Raw genomic sequence first — 13,705 nt, 5'->3', positions numbered from 1 at the left:
CAGTGGGGGCGACAAAAGCCAAGGCCCGTGAGACAACCCCCAAATCCGTGGGTCGATCTCACTTGTTTAATACCCCAAGCCCTGTCCGGGGGGAAAAAAAGACAACCTTCCGAGGCCCTCAAGGCAGGTGCTTATTTGAGCTTCAGATCTAAAGCTGGGAATGGAAAGAACCCGCCTAGTGCAGGGGGGAACCGCGACAGACAGCGCCGCGACAAGCGTTAGGAGAACGTCCGCCTTGAAAAAAACGTCACCAGGCAAACTTCCAGTTTCACTCCGACGGGTGGCCCAAGGCCTTTTATCCTAGTTGGCAGTGGTCCACACCAGAAGGCTACCCAACCCAGCCGCTCCCTCAGGGTTTCTCCACACCCTGTGGAGCCTTTTGCACGTCTCCAGAGTGTGACGGTTACGCCGTGACGTCACTCCAGAGGAAGTGGTAAGACGAACGCGGTAACGAGCTGTTGAAGGGCTGCAGCCCTAACACGGAGAAGCGCTCTAAGAGCCTGGAGGCGGGACCAATTTATGACTGACGTCTACCCACACCCATTGCTTTTCTGATCCCTTCTCAAACAAACCAATGAATGCGACGACGGAGACAGCAGCGTGCCCCAGGCGCTAGAAGTGGCTCTGCCCCTTCTACTTTGCTGCCCGTTGGTCGCCATGCTTAGTGTGGCTACTGCCTCTGTGCTACTTGAGGCTCTCCTACGGCTTTTCGATGCCTTCGATGAACCTCTACCTAAGCACTTCTTCCCTTTCACGGCCAACTCCCACCTTCTCGGGTTTCTAGCTCGCTCACTCTATATCCAGCCACACTGGAGATGGCGGCCAGAGGCGGGCCTGAGGTGTGGGGCGTGACCAGCGCGGTGACGTCAGCGCGCTGCGTGTCGGCAGGTGGAGGGAGAAGGGAAAGTTTGGCCCGTGCGTGGGGCTGGGGTGGAGGGCGGGACAGAGGGGCTGGGCCCAGGCAAAGCTTCTGTTGCTGCTGCTGCGGAGGCCGAGGACAGGACGTGGGCTGGGCCGGGCAGTGCCGACGCGGAGGAGCAGGAGGCGAGGTCCGCCGGAGCTCTGAGCCCCCGCCGCTTTGCCGCGCGGTGACCCCGCGCCCCGGCGCCGTCCGACCCGTGGCTGTTCCGAGACGATTGGTGGGGGCGCGGCGGCGGCGGCGGCTGTTGGGGGTGGGGAGACGCGCGGCGAGGCGACGAGCGAGGTCAGCGAGTTTGACGGAGGACCGCGAGCCGCTGCCGCCGTCATGTCCGAGGACTCGAGCGCCCTGCCCTGGTCCATCAACAGGGACGATTACGAGCTGCAGGAGGTGATCGGTGAGAGCAGGCGCCGCGGAGGGGGGAGGCGCGGCGCTGGGCGGCGGGGGACGCGGGAACGTGGGGAACCGCGGGATCTCGGGGAGCGCAGCCCTCATAGGAATTCGTGGGGCGCTTGCGGGGCTGGGGGCTTGTAGGACGCTTGTGTCGAGGAGCGCGTGTGAGACGAGAAGGGGGTTTTGAGGCGCGCTCCTGTGAGGTGGCGTGGGGTGGGGTGAGGCTTGAGGGGGCTCAGGAGAGATTTGTGTACAGGATTCTCAGATGTGTGGACAGGAGCGACCCATGTGTCTTGTAGAGAAAGAAAGTGCAGGTGTGGGACAGGCCTTTCCGAGGCTGTGTGAGAAATGGGATCTTGAAGTTGTGGGCACAGCCATCGATTTCTGGGATTGTGGGATAGATAGGGAGCTTTAGTTTTTTCCTCCATCCGTGCTGGGGCGAGCTGGGGATCCTCCAGGTGAAGCTGCAGGAACCGCGCTGAGCAACCGAGACCCAACTTATGACTCCTTCCAACTGACTTTCCAGTCGGGGAGGTAGACATTAAATCAGTAGACAAAAAGAAGTTAAAAGGGCTGGGCGTGGTGGCTCACGCCTGTAATCCCAGCACTTTGGGAGGCCGAGGCGGGCGGATCACGAGGTCAGGAGTTCGAGACCAGCCTGGCCAATATGGTGAAACCCCGTCTCTACTAAAAATACAAAAATTAGTTGGGTGTGGTGGTGCGCGCCCGTAATCCCAGCTACTCGGGAGGCTGAGGCAGAAGAATCCTTGAACCCGGGAGGCGGAGCTTGCAGTGAGCCGAGATCGCGCCACTGCACTCCAGCCTGGGCGACAGAGCCAGACTCCGTCTCAAAAAAAAAAAAATAAATAAAAAATAAAAATAAGAGGCTTTGGCAAGTGCCATGAAGGAGACAAACAAGATGTTCTGATAGAGAATAACCTGGAGATCTACTTAGGGTGATTTCGAGGAAAATTCTTTTTCTGAGGCGACGACATTTCAGTTGAGCCCTGAAGGAAGAGAAGTGAGGATTAAGAGCCTCGGGAAGATTTTTCCTTACAGAGGGATAAAGAGATGCAGTGGCCTTGAGTAGGGGAAGAGCTTGATATGTTTTAGGACCTGAAGGAAGGCTGGCAAGGATAGAGAGGGAAGGGAGGAGCCAGATCTTAGGGATCTTCTCAGCTTTGGTACAGATTTTGGAATTTTAAGTATCACTGGAGGCCCTCAAATAGTGCCTTGACGTGATCCAATAAATTGGGCTGGTGTGTGAAAAGATTTGAAGGGGGTCCAGGAATACCAGTTGGCAGAGACCAAAACTTGCACAAACATAGATTGTAATTCTCACAGAAGCCTAGGGATTGGGAGGAGGCTGGGGACTGGGGATGAGGGGAGTATTTGTTGGACAACAATAACCCAGTGGCCTTGGAAATCAAAAGGGGGTGGGTTTAGCTATACAGGCTCAATCCATGAGCAGACACCTGTGTATTGGAGGAAGGCGAATTATCTACTTTGCCAGCATCCTGCCCTAAAATTAGTTTTATAACAAAGACCAACTGAAGACTTCTTAGCTGCCTTGGGGGTGTCAGTGTTTATTTCACTGTGGGTTTAAAAAGAACTTCGTCAAATAATTTGTTTTTACTTTACTTGCCTCTTGTTTTAAGACAATCTGGGCTTAAAGCAATATTGGTTTGTGTAGGAAAATCAAAAACAAAACAAAACAACCCGGACTAAATAAAGACATCACATCTTTGCTTAAGCCACTTCATGGGCCTGTGTCCTTGCTACATATTGGGTCTTTGACATGTATTCGTTGGTTCTAAAGACAGCTAGTTCCCGGTCTGGACTGATTGCTTCTGGTTCCCCCAGTCAGAGTTTCATATTGAAGGAAAGGATTAAATGGAAGATTCCAAAATGATGTCAGAGAAGTAAAGAGGAGGTTCTCTATCATCATTTTAAAAGAAGAATTTTTTTTTTTTTTTCTGGTAATGTGTCCATCTTTCTAGGGTGAAGAGGATGGTTGTAGTCATTCTTAATGAAAGCCTTTGCTGTTAAGGTGGCAGAGAATTTCAGAGTTGCAAAGGCGCTAGAGATTTCGTGATTGTTAATTTGGTGTCCTCAGACCCATAGGATGTCTGTGAGTGGGCAAAAAGGAGTCTGTCAGTCTTCTGGATAGGGCTAGTGTTCCTCACATTCACAGAGTGGTCCATGGTTTTTAAAAGGTTAGGAACTCCAAAACTCCAATGTGTTTGACCATCTTTCATAGATTTAAAACAACTTTACTGAGTTATAATTTAACATAAAATTCACTCATTTTAAGTGTAACATTTAGTGGTTTTCAGTAAATTCCCTGTGTCGTACAACTATCACCATAATCCAGTTTTAGAATATTTCCATCATCCCCATGAGATCTCTTGTGCTTTCTTACAGTTAATCCCTTTTTCCACCCCTAGCCTTAGACAACCACAAATCTACTTTTTGTCTCTATAGACTTGCCTTTTTTGGACATTTGTATAAATGGGATCATATAACATGTGGTCTTTCATGTTTGGTTTCTTTCACTTAGCATAAATATTTTTTCATTTTAAAAAAACAATTTTGAGATATAATTTACATACCATAAGATTTACCTGATTAAAATGTACAATTCAATAATCTTTTAGTAAATTTACATAATTGTTCGGTCATCACCACAATCCAATTTTAGAACATTTCCATCATTCCAGAAAGATGCCTCATGTCCATTTTGCAGTCACTCCCTGTTCCCACCCCCAGCCCCAGGCAATCACAAATATACTTTCTGTCTCTATAGATTTGTCTTTTCTGGACATTTCATGCGAATGTAATCATATAATCTGTGGTCCTTTGTGTTTGGCTTCTTTTACTTTCCATAATGCTTTTTGAGGTTCATCCATCTGCCATGTAGTACATGGTTCCTTTTTATTGGACACCAGTTAATGGGCATTGGATTGTTTCTGCTTTTTGGCTGTTTAGAACAAGGCTGCTTTGAGTATTCACATCAAGTTACCCCATGAATATGTTTCATTTTCTTTGGATTTATACCCAGGAGTGGAATTGCTGGGTTATATCACAAATTTAACTGTTTAAGAAACTGCCAAACTGTTTTTCAAAGTAACTGTACCATTTTATGTTCCTGCTAGTAATTATAAGAGTTCTCATTTCTCTACATTTGTTGTCTTTTTGCGTGTAACCATCCTAGTAACTATGAAGTGGTATCTCATTGTGGTTTTGATTTGCATTGCCCTAATGACTAATGATGATGAACATCCTTTCATGTGCTTATTTATTAGGCTTTCATAGATCTTCTTTGGTGAAATATCTATTCAAATCTTCTGTCCACTTGGACTGCCCATTGGGTTGTTTTTTTTTTTTTGAGATGGAGTCTTGCTCTGTTGCCCAGGCTGGGTGCAGTGGTGCGATCTCAGCTCACTGCAACCTCTACCTCTTGGGTTCAAGCAACTCTCCTGCCTCAGCCTCCTGAGTAGCTGGGGTTATAGGTGCCTGCCACCATGCCCAGCTAATTTTTGTGTTTTTAGTAATGATGGGGTTTCACCGTGTTGGGCAGGCTGGTCTCAAACTCCTGACCTCAGGTGATCTGCCTGCCTTGGCCTCCCAAAGTGCTGGGATTACAGGGTGAGCCACTGCGCCTAGCTGTTCGTTTGTTTGTTTGTTTTTTTGAGTTATAGAAGTGTGTGTATGTGTGTTTGTATGTGTATTCATTCTGAGTGTGTGTCGTTCATCTGATATATGAATTTAAATATTTTCCCGTCTGTAGTTTGTTTTTTTTTCTTCTCATTTTCTCTTCTTTTCTTTCTTTCTTTTTTTTTTTTTTTTTTTTTTTGAGACAGAGTCTTACTCTGTCACCTAGGGTGGAGTGCAGTGGCATGATCAGGGCTCACTGCAACCTCCACCTCCTGGGCTCAAGTGATCCTCCCACCCCTGCCTCCCAGGTAGCCGGGACTACAGGTGCATGCCACCACGTTTGGCTAATTTTTGTGTTTTTTGTAGAAACTGGGTTTCACCACATTTCCCAGGATGCTCTCAAATTCCTGATCGCTCAAGCGATCCACCTGCCTCAGCCTTCCAAAGTGCTAGGATTACAGGTGTGAGCCACTGTGCTTAGCCTTCTTTAATTTTATTATTATTATTATTTTTTGAGTTGGAGTCTTTCTCTGTCGCCCAGGCTGGAGTGCAGTGGCATGATCTTGGCTCACTGCAACCTCCACTTCCTGGGTTCAAGCAATTCTCCTGTCTCGCCTCCCGAGTAGGTGGGATTACATGTGCGTGCCACCACATCAGGCTAATTTTTTGTATTTTTAGTAGAGACTGGGTTTCACCATGTTGGCCAGGCTGGTCTCGAACTCCTGACCTCAGATGATCCGCCTGCCTCAGCCTCCCAAAGTGTTGGAGTTACAGGTGTGAGCCCCCACGCCTGGCCTCTTTCATTTTCTTAATGGAGTCTTTTAAAGTATAAAAGTTTTGAATTTTGATGTTTATCTTTTTTTTCTTTTATTGATTTTGCTTTTGGTGTTGTATCTAAGAAATCTTTACTAACCCAACATTGTGAAGATTTTTTTTCCTATTTTTTTTTTGTGTTAGTTTTAGCTCTTGCATTTAAGCCTCTGATACATATTGAGTTAATTTTTGTGTATGGTGTGAAGGTGAACCATCTTGTTTTACAGTTGAAGACACAGAGACAGAAAGGTAAAATGACTGCCTAAAGCCATGTAGCTAATTAGAGGCAGAGCCAATACTGGCATCTATGTCTCCTGTAGCCTAATTCGGGATCCTTGTTCCTGTATCTACATTGATTGGTTCTTGGATATAAACTGGAAGATGGGGGTCATTGTCCCACAGATTAAGGGAATTATCTCCCCCGCTTTTTTCTGAGACAGGGTCTCACTCTGTCACCCAGGCTGGAATGCAATCACAGCTCACTGTCTCACTGTACAAACTCCTGGCTCGAGTGATCCTCTTGCCTCGGCCTCCCCAGTAGCTGGACTACAGGCACATGCCACCATGCCCGCCTCATTGTTTTATTTTTTTGTAGAGACAGGGTCTCATATGTTGTCCAGGCTGGTCTCTACTTCTGGGCTCAAGCGATCCTCCCACCTTAGCCTCCTAAAGTGTTGGGATTCACAGGGATGAAGCACTGTGCCTGGCCAAGGGAAGTATCTATCCTTAGAGTGAAAAAAATCTGATGGATGTTCCACAGCTGTCACATCCTTCCAGTCTACTCCTTACAGCCTCTCTCCATTTTCCCAACAGGGAGAAAAAAAATTTTTTTCCTTGAGCTACAGCCTAGTACAAGTAGCAAGTTTCAGTAAAGCATTGTATTCTTATTCTAACTTTGCTTCCATACCAAAATGTTTGTTACATAGTATTTTATAATAAGCTATAGTCTTCAAAATGAATCTTTATGATTTCGGATTACACTCAACTTTTTCAGGAAACACATGATTAAAATCTAGAAAAAAGGGTTTGGGATCATTTAAATCTTGTTTTCGAAGGATTGTGTTCTAGAGAAATCAGTGTTAATGGAAACACATACATTTATTTGAACTGTAACATGTTTATTTGAACTGTAATTTTTTTCACATTTGCTTCTTAGCAGTATACTATTGATGGGATTGTTTCTCACGTTCTGTTTTGTTCTTCTTCTTTCTGGTAAAATCCTACAGAGAACAGAATCTCCTCTTAAGAACGTATTAAAAGCCTATAGATTGAAAATTCAAAGGACTTTTTTTTTTTTTTTTTAAAGAATTATATCACCTTAAGCATGCTTTGGCAGGATTTGAAGTTCTTTAAGTATGATTATATGTAAAAGATGTTAGTATCATTCTCACAATTAATCATTGATCTTTCAGTATTTTTGAGCCCTTAGTCTTAGATTAGAATTTCAGTATTTTTGAGCCCTTAGTCTTAGATTAGAATTTCTGAGCATGTGTTGTATTGTATTTGGCATGTGTTGAAGCAGCTGTAAAAATTTGGGCTTTGGGGTTAGACTGACCCAGATTCAAATCCTGGCATTGCCTCTTACTAGTTATGTGATCTTAGACAAATTATATAATTAGTTTCCGTGTCAGCTTTTTGTCTGTATACTGGGGAGAAAGTACCTATGTCATTGGGGCTGTTACATAGATTGAGTGTAATTATTTGTGGGAAGTGTTTAGCTTGTATAAAATGGTAGTTGTTATTATCTCTGACTTTTTTTTACCCTTCCCCTTGTCCTCATATTTCCCAATTTTTGGTATTGCCATGAAATATGAAATACTATGTGATGTGAAATCTTGTGACACTTAAAATATTTTGAATCTGTTTTTAATGCTTATTGGAACATTATTGCATTTATTTTATTTTTGCATTTTTTTTTCTTAGTCCAGGCCTCATTCAGGTTTAGATGGATTTAGGGATTTATATTGGACATCGTAGTATAACTGTAAGGACTGTCACCATGATATTGCTAATAATACAATATGATGGCAGAGAGGGCTGTGCCAGTTAGCTTTTATTGCCATGCATCTTGAAAAGTCTCAATAAGTATTTACTATTTACCTCAGACTAGAAAATTGAAAACTTCATACTAGGTTTAAAGTGTGATTCACCTAGCTTTGATACTTTGAAGGCAGTGCAATATATTTCTATTCTTGACTTTCCCTTCTTTTTATTTTCATTAATTGTTTACTAGCCACACATTTTGAGTCTAAACTTGTGGTTTTCAAATACAGATTCCAGGGCCTTTAGTGCCTCCATAAATGTGAAGGACTTCATGCTTTCTATAGAGTGGTGCTTAATAATGTATTTCTACATTAATTGGGAGACTCAGCTAAGGTGACATTTTCTATGAGGCCAGCATTGGGCCAACAACCTCATAGTGTTGTATCAAATAGGGCTTGCATTTTTCTGCATGTGGGGAAAATGGAAATAGGGGCTTAATAAAATCCTTTTTCCCCCTTATATAACAAGAAGACTGGAGGTGGCAGCCTAGGTGCTGTCAGGCACCCAGGCTCCTAGTTTTTTTCATGCCACCACACTTAGCAGGTGACTCTCCTTCTCATAGTTGGAAGATGGTTGTTCCACCTCTAGACTCATGTTTGTGTTCTAGTCCAGAAGAATATGGCAAAAGGACAAAGACACATGACAGCTGAGTTGGTTCTCTTTTAGAAGGCTTTCTTTCCTAGATGCCTTACTCAGTGAGTTCCACTTCTATTTTACTGGCCAGAACTGTGTAATTTGGTCATTTGCAAGGGAGGCTGGGAAATGAAGCTTTAGCTGGACACATTATTACTTCAAACAAAATAGGTCAGGATTCTCTTACTAAAGAAGGGGAAATTGTATGTTGGCTAAGCAACTAAAAATATTGCCCTCATTTTTTTTTTTAATGAAAATAGTCAAATAGGGTATTGCAAGTAAATAATTTAACCTGATGCATAGTAATCAGTTAATGTTAGCTTTAATCTGAAGAGGCAGTTGCCTACCGATTAAGAGCATAATGTTGAAACTCAGTTCTTATTTCTAGGCCTTACTCTGCCTAAGTAACTGTATGACCCAAGTTTTACCATAATTACATTGCTTTACTTACATTGCCTTGTAAGACCATGAATACCTATCGCATGGGATTATTGTAATGATTACATGAAAAGAAGAAATGTAAGTAAAGAAAGTGCTCAGCATAGACTTGGCACACAGAATGGATGCTCAGTGAATGTTAATGTACATGATGGTAACAATGAAATAACACCCATGAAGACTGGGCTATTTCTGTGTGTGTTCTGCCCCAAACAAGATTTTTTTTCCTTGAAAATATACCCCACTATGTGATTAATTCATTCAGCAAATATTTATTGAACTCCTGTTATGTGCCAGGCACTGTTCTGGATGCTGGAGATAAAACAGTGAAGCAAACACAAAAAAATGCCTGCTTTTACAGAGTTTGTAATCTAGAAACTCTAAAGAAGAAAAAGCAGGGAAAGGGGTTAGGGACTGCTAGGGGTGGAGGTGGGGTTTCAGTTTTAGGTCAGGGAAAACCTCACTGAGAAGGTGACAGTTGAGGAAAGACCTGAAGAAGGTGAAGAAGTGAGTGATGTGGTTATCTGCAGGAAGTTTGTTCCAAGCAGAGGACAACAAGAACAAAGGTTCTGAAGCAGAAGCATGCTAATGTGATTAAGGAATGCTAAGGAGGTGTGAGGGCAGCTAGAGCAGAGTAAAGCAGAAGGTGAAGAGACAGATAGGTGAAGAGGTTAGAAAGGTGAGGTGGTATGGATGCTTGGTCCTGATTGTCAGGTTGTAAGTCGTTGTAGGAACTTGGCTTTTGCTTTGAGTAAGACTGAAAATCATTGCAGGGTTTTGAACAGAGATTTAACATGACCTGACTTACGTTTTAAAACTCAGGCTGCAGACTGGGTGAGGTGCCTCACCTGTAATCCCAGCACTTTGGGAGGCGGAGGCGGGTGGATCACGTGAGGCCAGGAGTTTGAAACCAGCCTGGCCAACACGATGAAACCCCATGTCTACTAAAAATACAAAAATTAGCTGGGTTTGGTGGTGCATGTCTGTAATCCCAGCTACTCAGGAGGTTGAGGCATGAGAATCGCTTGAACCTGAGCGACAGAGGTTGCAGTGAGCCGAGATTGCGCCACTGCACTCCAGCCTGGGTGGCAGAATGAGACACTGTCTCAAAAACAGACAAACACCTCGGGCTGCAATATGAAGAATAGTTTTATAAGGGCACAAGGGTGGAAGGAGGTTATCCAGGGGAGAGAAGTAGTAGTGGAGATGGTGAGAAGTGGTCAGATTCTGGATATAGCATATTTTTTGAAGTTAGGAGGATTTGCTGTTGGATTAGATGTGAGAGAAAGGGAAGATAAGATGATTCCAAGATTTTTGGCTAGAGCATCTGGAAGAATGGAGTTGCCATCCGCTTAAATGGGAGATCACCAGAGTGAACAGGAGAGCGAGTGATGATTCATTGCAAAACCATCAGGCTGCTTGAATAATTACTTGAAGCATATGGCAGTGTGTCTTTATTTTCATCTTTGTATGGAGAGAATAGCATGATTTTTATGATGATGACTATTCTTACAGATGTTTTGCCAGTTAATTTTCAACATGACTCTGACAAGAAACCTTATTTAGAAAAGGGGTTAACAAAATTATAAATTCTTATGTTTTGTGTGGTTCAGGTGACAATACTTTAGTCATCTTTCAAAACAAACAGCCTGGGCTAGTGCTTTTCTTTAGTGAATGCAAAAGCTTACTAAAATATACTTTAAAATCTTTAGACTATAAGCCTATTATAGTGATGGCTGGACACAATTTTGGAGAAAATGTGTTCATTTGATTTGCTTCATTTAATTCATTTTTTCCTGACAGGAATACCTACTTTTACATTATCTCTTTTTTAAAAAAATTTATTTTTGAGGTGGGGTCTCGCTCTGTTGCCCAGGCTGGAGTGCAGCAGTAGGATCATGGCTCACTGCAACCTCTGCCTCCCAGGTTCAAGCCATCCTCCCACCTTAGCCTCCCAAGTAGCTGGGACTACGGGCATGTGCCGCCACACCCGGCTAATTTTTGTATTTTTTTGTAGAGATGGGGTTTTACTGTGTTGGCCAGGCTGGTCTCAAACTTTTCAGCTCAAGTGATTTGCCTGCCTTGGCCTCCCAAAGCGCTGAGACTACAGGCGGGAGCCACCATGCCCGGCCCTGCGTTCTCTCTCTTAAATTTCTAAGTCTAGTAAAGCGGAGAGAAACTGAAATTTTTTCTTAGTCCTGCTCATGCTTGGGCAGATCCTTCTCTGTCTCAAGAAGTAGAGTTACCCAGTTTGAAAGATTTAAGGAGAAGGTTCATCCATATTTTCCGCACATTAATTTATTTTGCTGTGTAATGTATGCTAACGTTGGTTGCAGTTAAAGAACTAACTAGGAGAGGACAGGAGAAGAGTGGAAGAAGTGAGGATGTCGGATGGGGCATTGAGGAGGCATGCCAATGTGAAGTAGTGAAAGGCTGAATTAGGATGTTTTATTGCAAATTGTTTTAAATTTTCCATGGTGTTAGTATTCAGATTAGGCTAATGCTTAGTCGAGGGCATTAGGGAAGTAGCTATCACACTTTGACTAAACCATTCCTTTTGTTCTTTTAAAAATTTTTTTTTTCTAAAACATCCTATTATAGCAGACTAAACCATTCCTAACAGATACCTTTTACCCATATGTATGAATATTTATACTGAAGTAACAGTTTTACAAATAACTTTTGTTTTTGTTATGTGCAATGTATACTGATATTTTCTATTTGATCCTATTTACATCAAGAAAAATGATGGTAAACCCAGTAAATTGTTAAACAACTGTATTAAGGAACCCTGCTTTGAAGAAGAGATGAAATATTTTTATTTGTATCTCTGATCCTTCTGTATTATTAGATTATTGCAAAATATTGGTGAATAGTTAAAATAATTATGATAAAACTTTTAGATATTCTTCCATATCTTATTTACATTATTAATTGCTATTTTGTATGAAGTAAATTTTTTTCTAATGAGAGAACATCATTGATTATTCTGAATTACTGTTGTAAGTAGTGAGTTTTTACCGCATTACCATAATCTTTTATGTTAGAACCTTAAAATATATTTCAGTTACTGAAGATTATTTTGACATTTGTTTTGGGAAGATAATATGAAGATGGATGAAAGTGACTGTTAGCATAGAAGAGCTGGAGCCTGCAAGTCCCTTTTTATCAATGGGTATGGGAAACATTAGCATCTTGTCATTTGACCATTTGTTAAATCACACCAGAGCATAATATCTTGCTCATGAGAAGATTTGTTCATTAAGTGAATGAATCTTTGAGTGAAAGATACTTTAGTATCTAAACAATTATGATTGATAATACATATGTTTGGTATTTTGTTATTAGTGAAATTGATTCTGTGTTTACTGATGACTAGAAAATAATAACTAAAGTTAAAATCAAACATTTCTTTATCTACATTTTTAACCCCAGCATGGTTTTGGTTTACATAGGACATGCTATTAATATATTTCAGGTTTTATATATATAAGATAAATCAATCAGTGTTAGATTATCCAGGGGTAGAATAGCTGGTTTGAGAACTAATACTGTTTAAAAAGAACACCACTGGATAGTACATTTGTAAAAATATTGTAAAGAATCAGTGAACATATCTACATATTAGAAGATGTCTGTTATCTGGGACCAAAGGTGCCTTGCAGAGGCCATGTTATGTCTCCTCTGACTTGAGAAATGCCTTTCTTATAGATATGTGACCAGCATGATTAGCTTCCTTCTCCTATTCCCTGGTGTTTCCAAGAGTCAGCCAGTGGCCTCTCACTGAATGCATGAGAAAGCAGTTAAACTTTCTTCAGGGCTTCTATGCAGAAATAATTAAGAGAGGATGGGATGTGAGAGGGAGGGAACTTAATGGCAAGCACTACCATTCTGCCTATCTTACACACATAACAAAGGGAGCTCAGCCAAGAAGCAGATCAACTGCAAACTATTTCAATAGTAGCCTGTTGGATGATTTTCATCAAGTAATAAGTTAATGTTCCTAAACTGTTGTCAAAATTGTTTATGTACACTAGGGGATGATGTTATTGAATGCTAAATATGTTCTTTTTTTTTTTGATTTCCTTTCTTTCGTTCTCTTTCTTTCTTTTTTTTTTTTAGGCAAGGTCTCACTCTGTCACCCAGGCTGGGGTGCAGTGGTGCGAACATGGCTCACTGCAGCATTGACCTCCTGGGCCCAAGCAATCTTCCCACCTCAGCCTCCGCAGTAGCCGGGACTACAGGTGTTCACCACCATGCCTGGCTAATTTTTTTATTTTTCATTTTAGAGACGGGGTCTTGCCATGTTGCCCAGGCTGGTCTCGAACTCCTGGCCCCAAATGATCCTCCTGCCTCAGCTTCCCAAAGTGCTGAGATTACACATGTGAGCCACCACCCCCAGAAGTGTGTTCTTAAATATTGGATTTTATTTTAAATTTTGCATTATGTAAGTTTTGTGCCATTACTTGTTTGTTTGGTTTTTGAGACAGACCCTTGTTCTGTTGCCCAGGCTGGAGGGCAGTGGTGCAATCTCAGCTCACTGAAACCTCTGCCTCCCAGCTTCAAGCAATTCTTGGGTCTCGGCCTACTGAGTAACGGGGATTACAGACGTGTGCAATGACACCCAGCTAACTTTTGTATTGTTCTAATAGAGACAGGGATTCGCCATGTTGGCCAGGCTGGTCTCGAACTCCTTGGCTCAAGTGACCCACCCGCCTCGGCCTCCCAAAGTGCTGGGATTACAGGTGTGAGCCACTGTGCCCAGCCCTGTGCAGAGTTTTTACTTAGTTTGTCAGAACTGCGATTTGG

General features: G+C 42.6%; 1 protein-coding gene across 1 annotated transcript in view; it reads left to right on the top strand.

The window, feature by feature from the left end:
* The first annotated feature begins 867 nt into the window (after window positions 1-867).
* The window catches only part of OXSR1 (oxidative stress responsive kinase 1), a 95,268-nt gene continuing 82,430 nt past the window's right edge, over window positions 868-13,705 (top strand). The window contains exon 1 of the mRNA XM_055282876.2: window positions 868-1,316. Coding sequence (XP_055138851.1) covers window positions 1,247-1,316 — 70 coding nt within the window. The 5' untranslated portion in view covers window positions 868-1,246. The remainder of the gene's footprint in view (window positions 1,317-13,705) is intronic.

Source organism: Symphalangus syndactylus, chromosome 1 (assembly GCF_028878055.3).
Source record: "Symphalangus syndactylus isolate Jambi chromosome 1, NHGRI_mSymSyn1-v2.1_pri, whole genome shotgun sequence".
Classification (NCBI taxonomy): domain Eukaryota; kingdom Metazoa; phylum Chordata; class Mammalia; order Primates; family Hylobatidae; genus Symphalangus; species Symphalangus syndactylus.
This window is presented reverse-complemented; position numbering and strand designations above follow the sequence as displayed.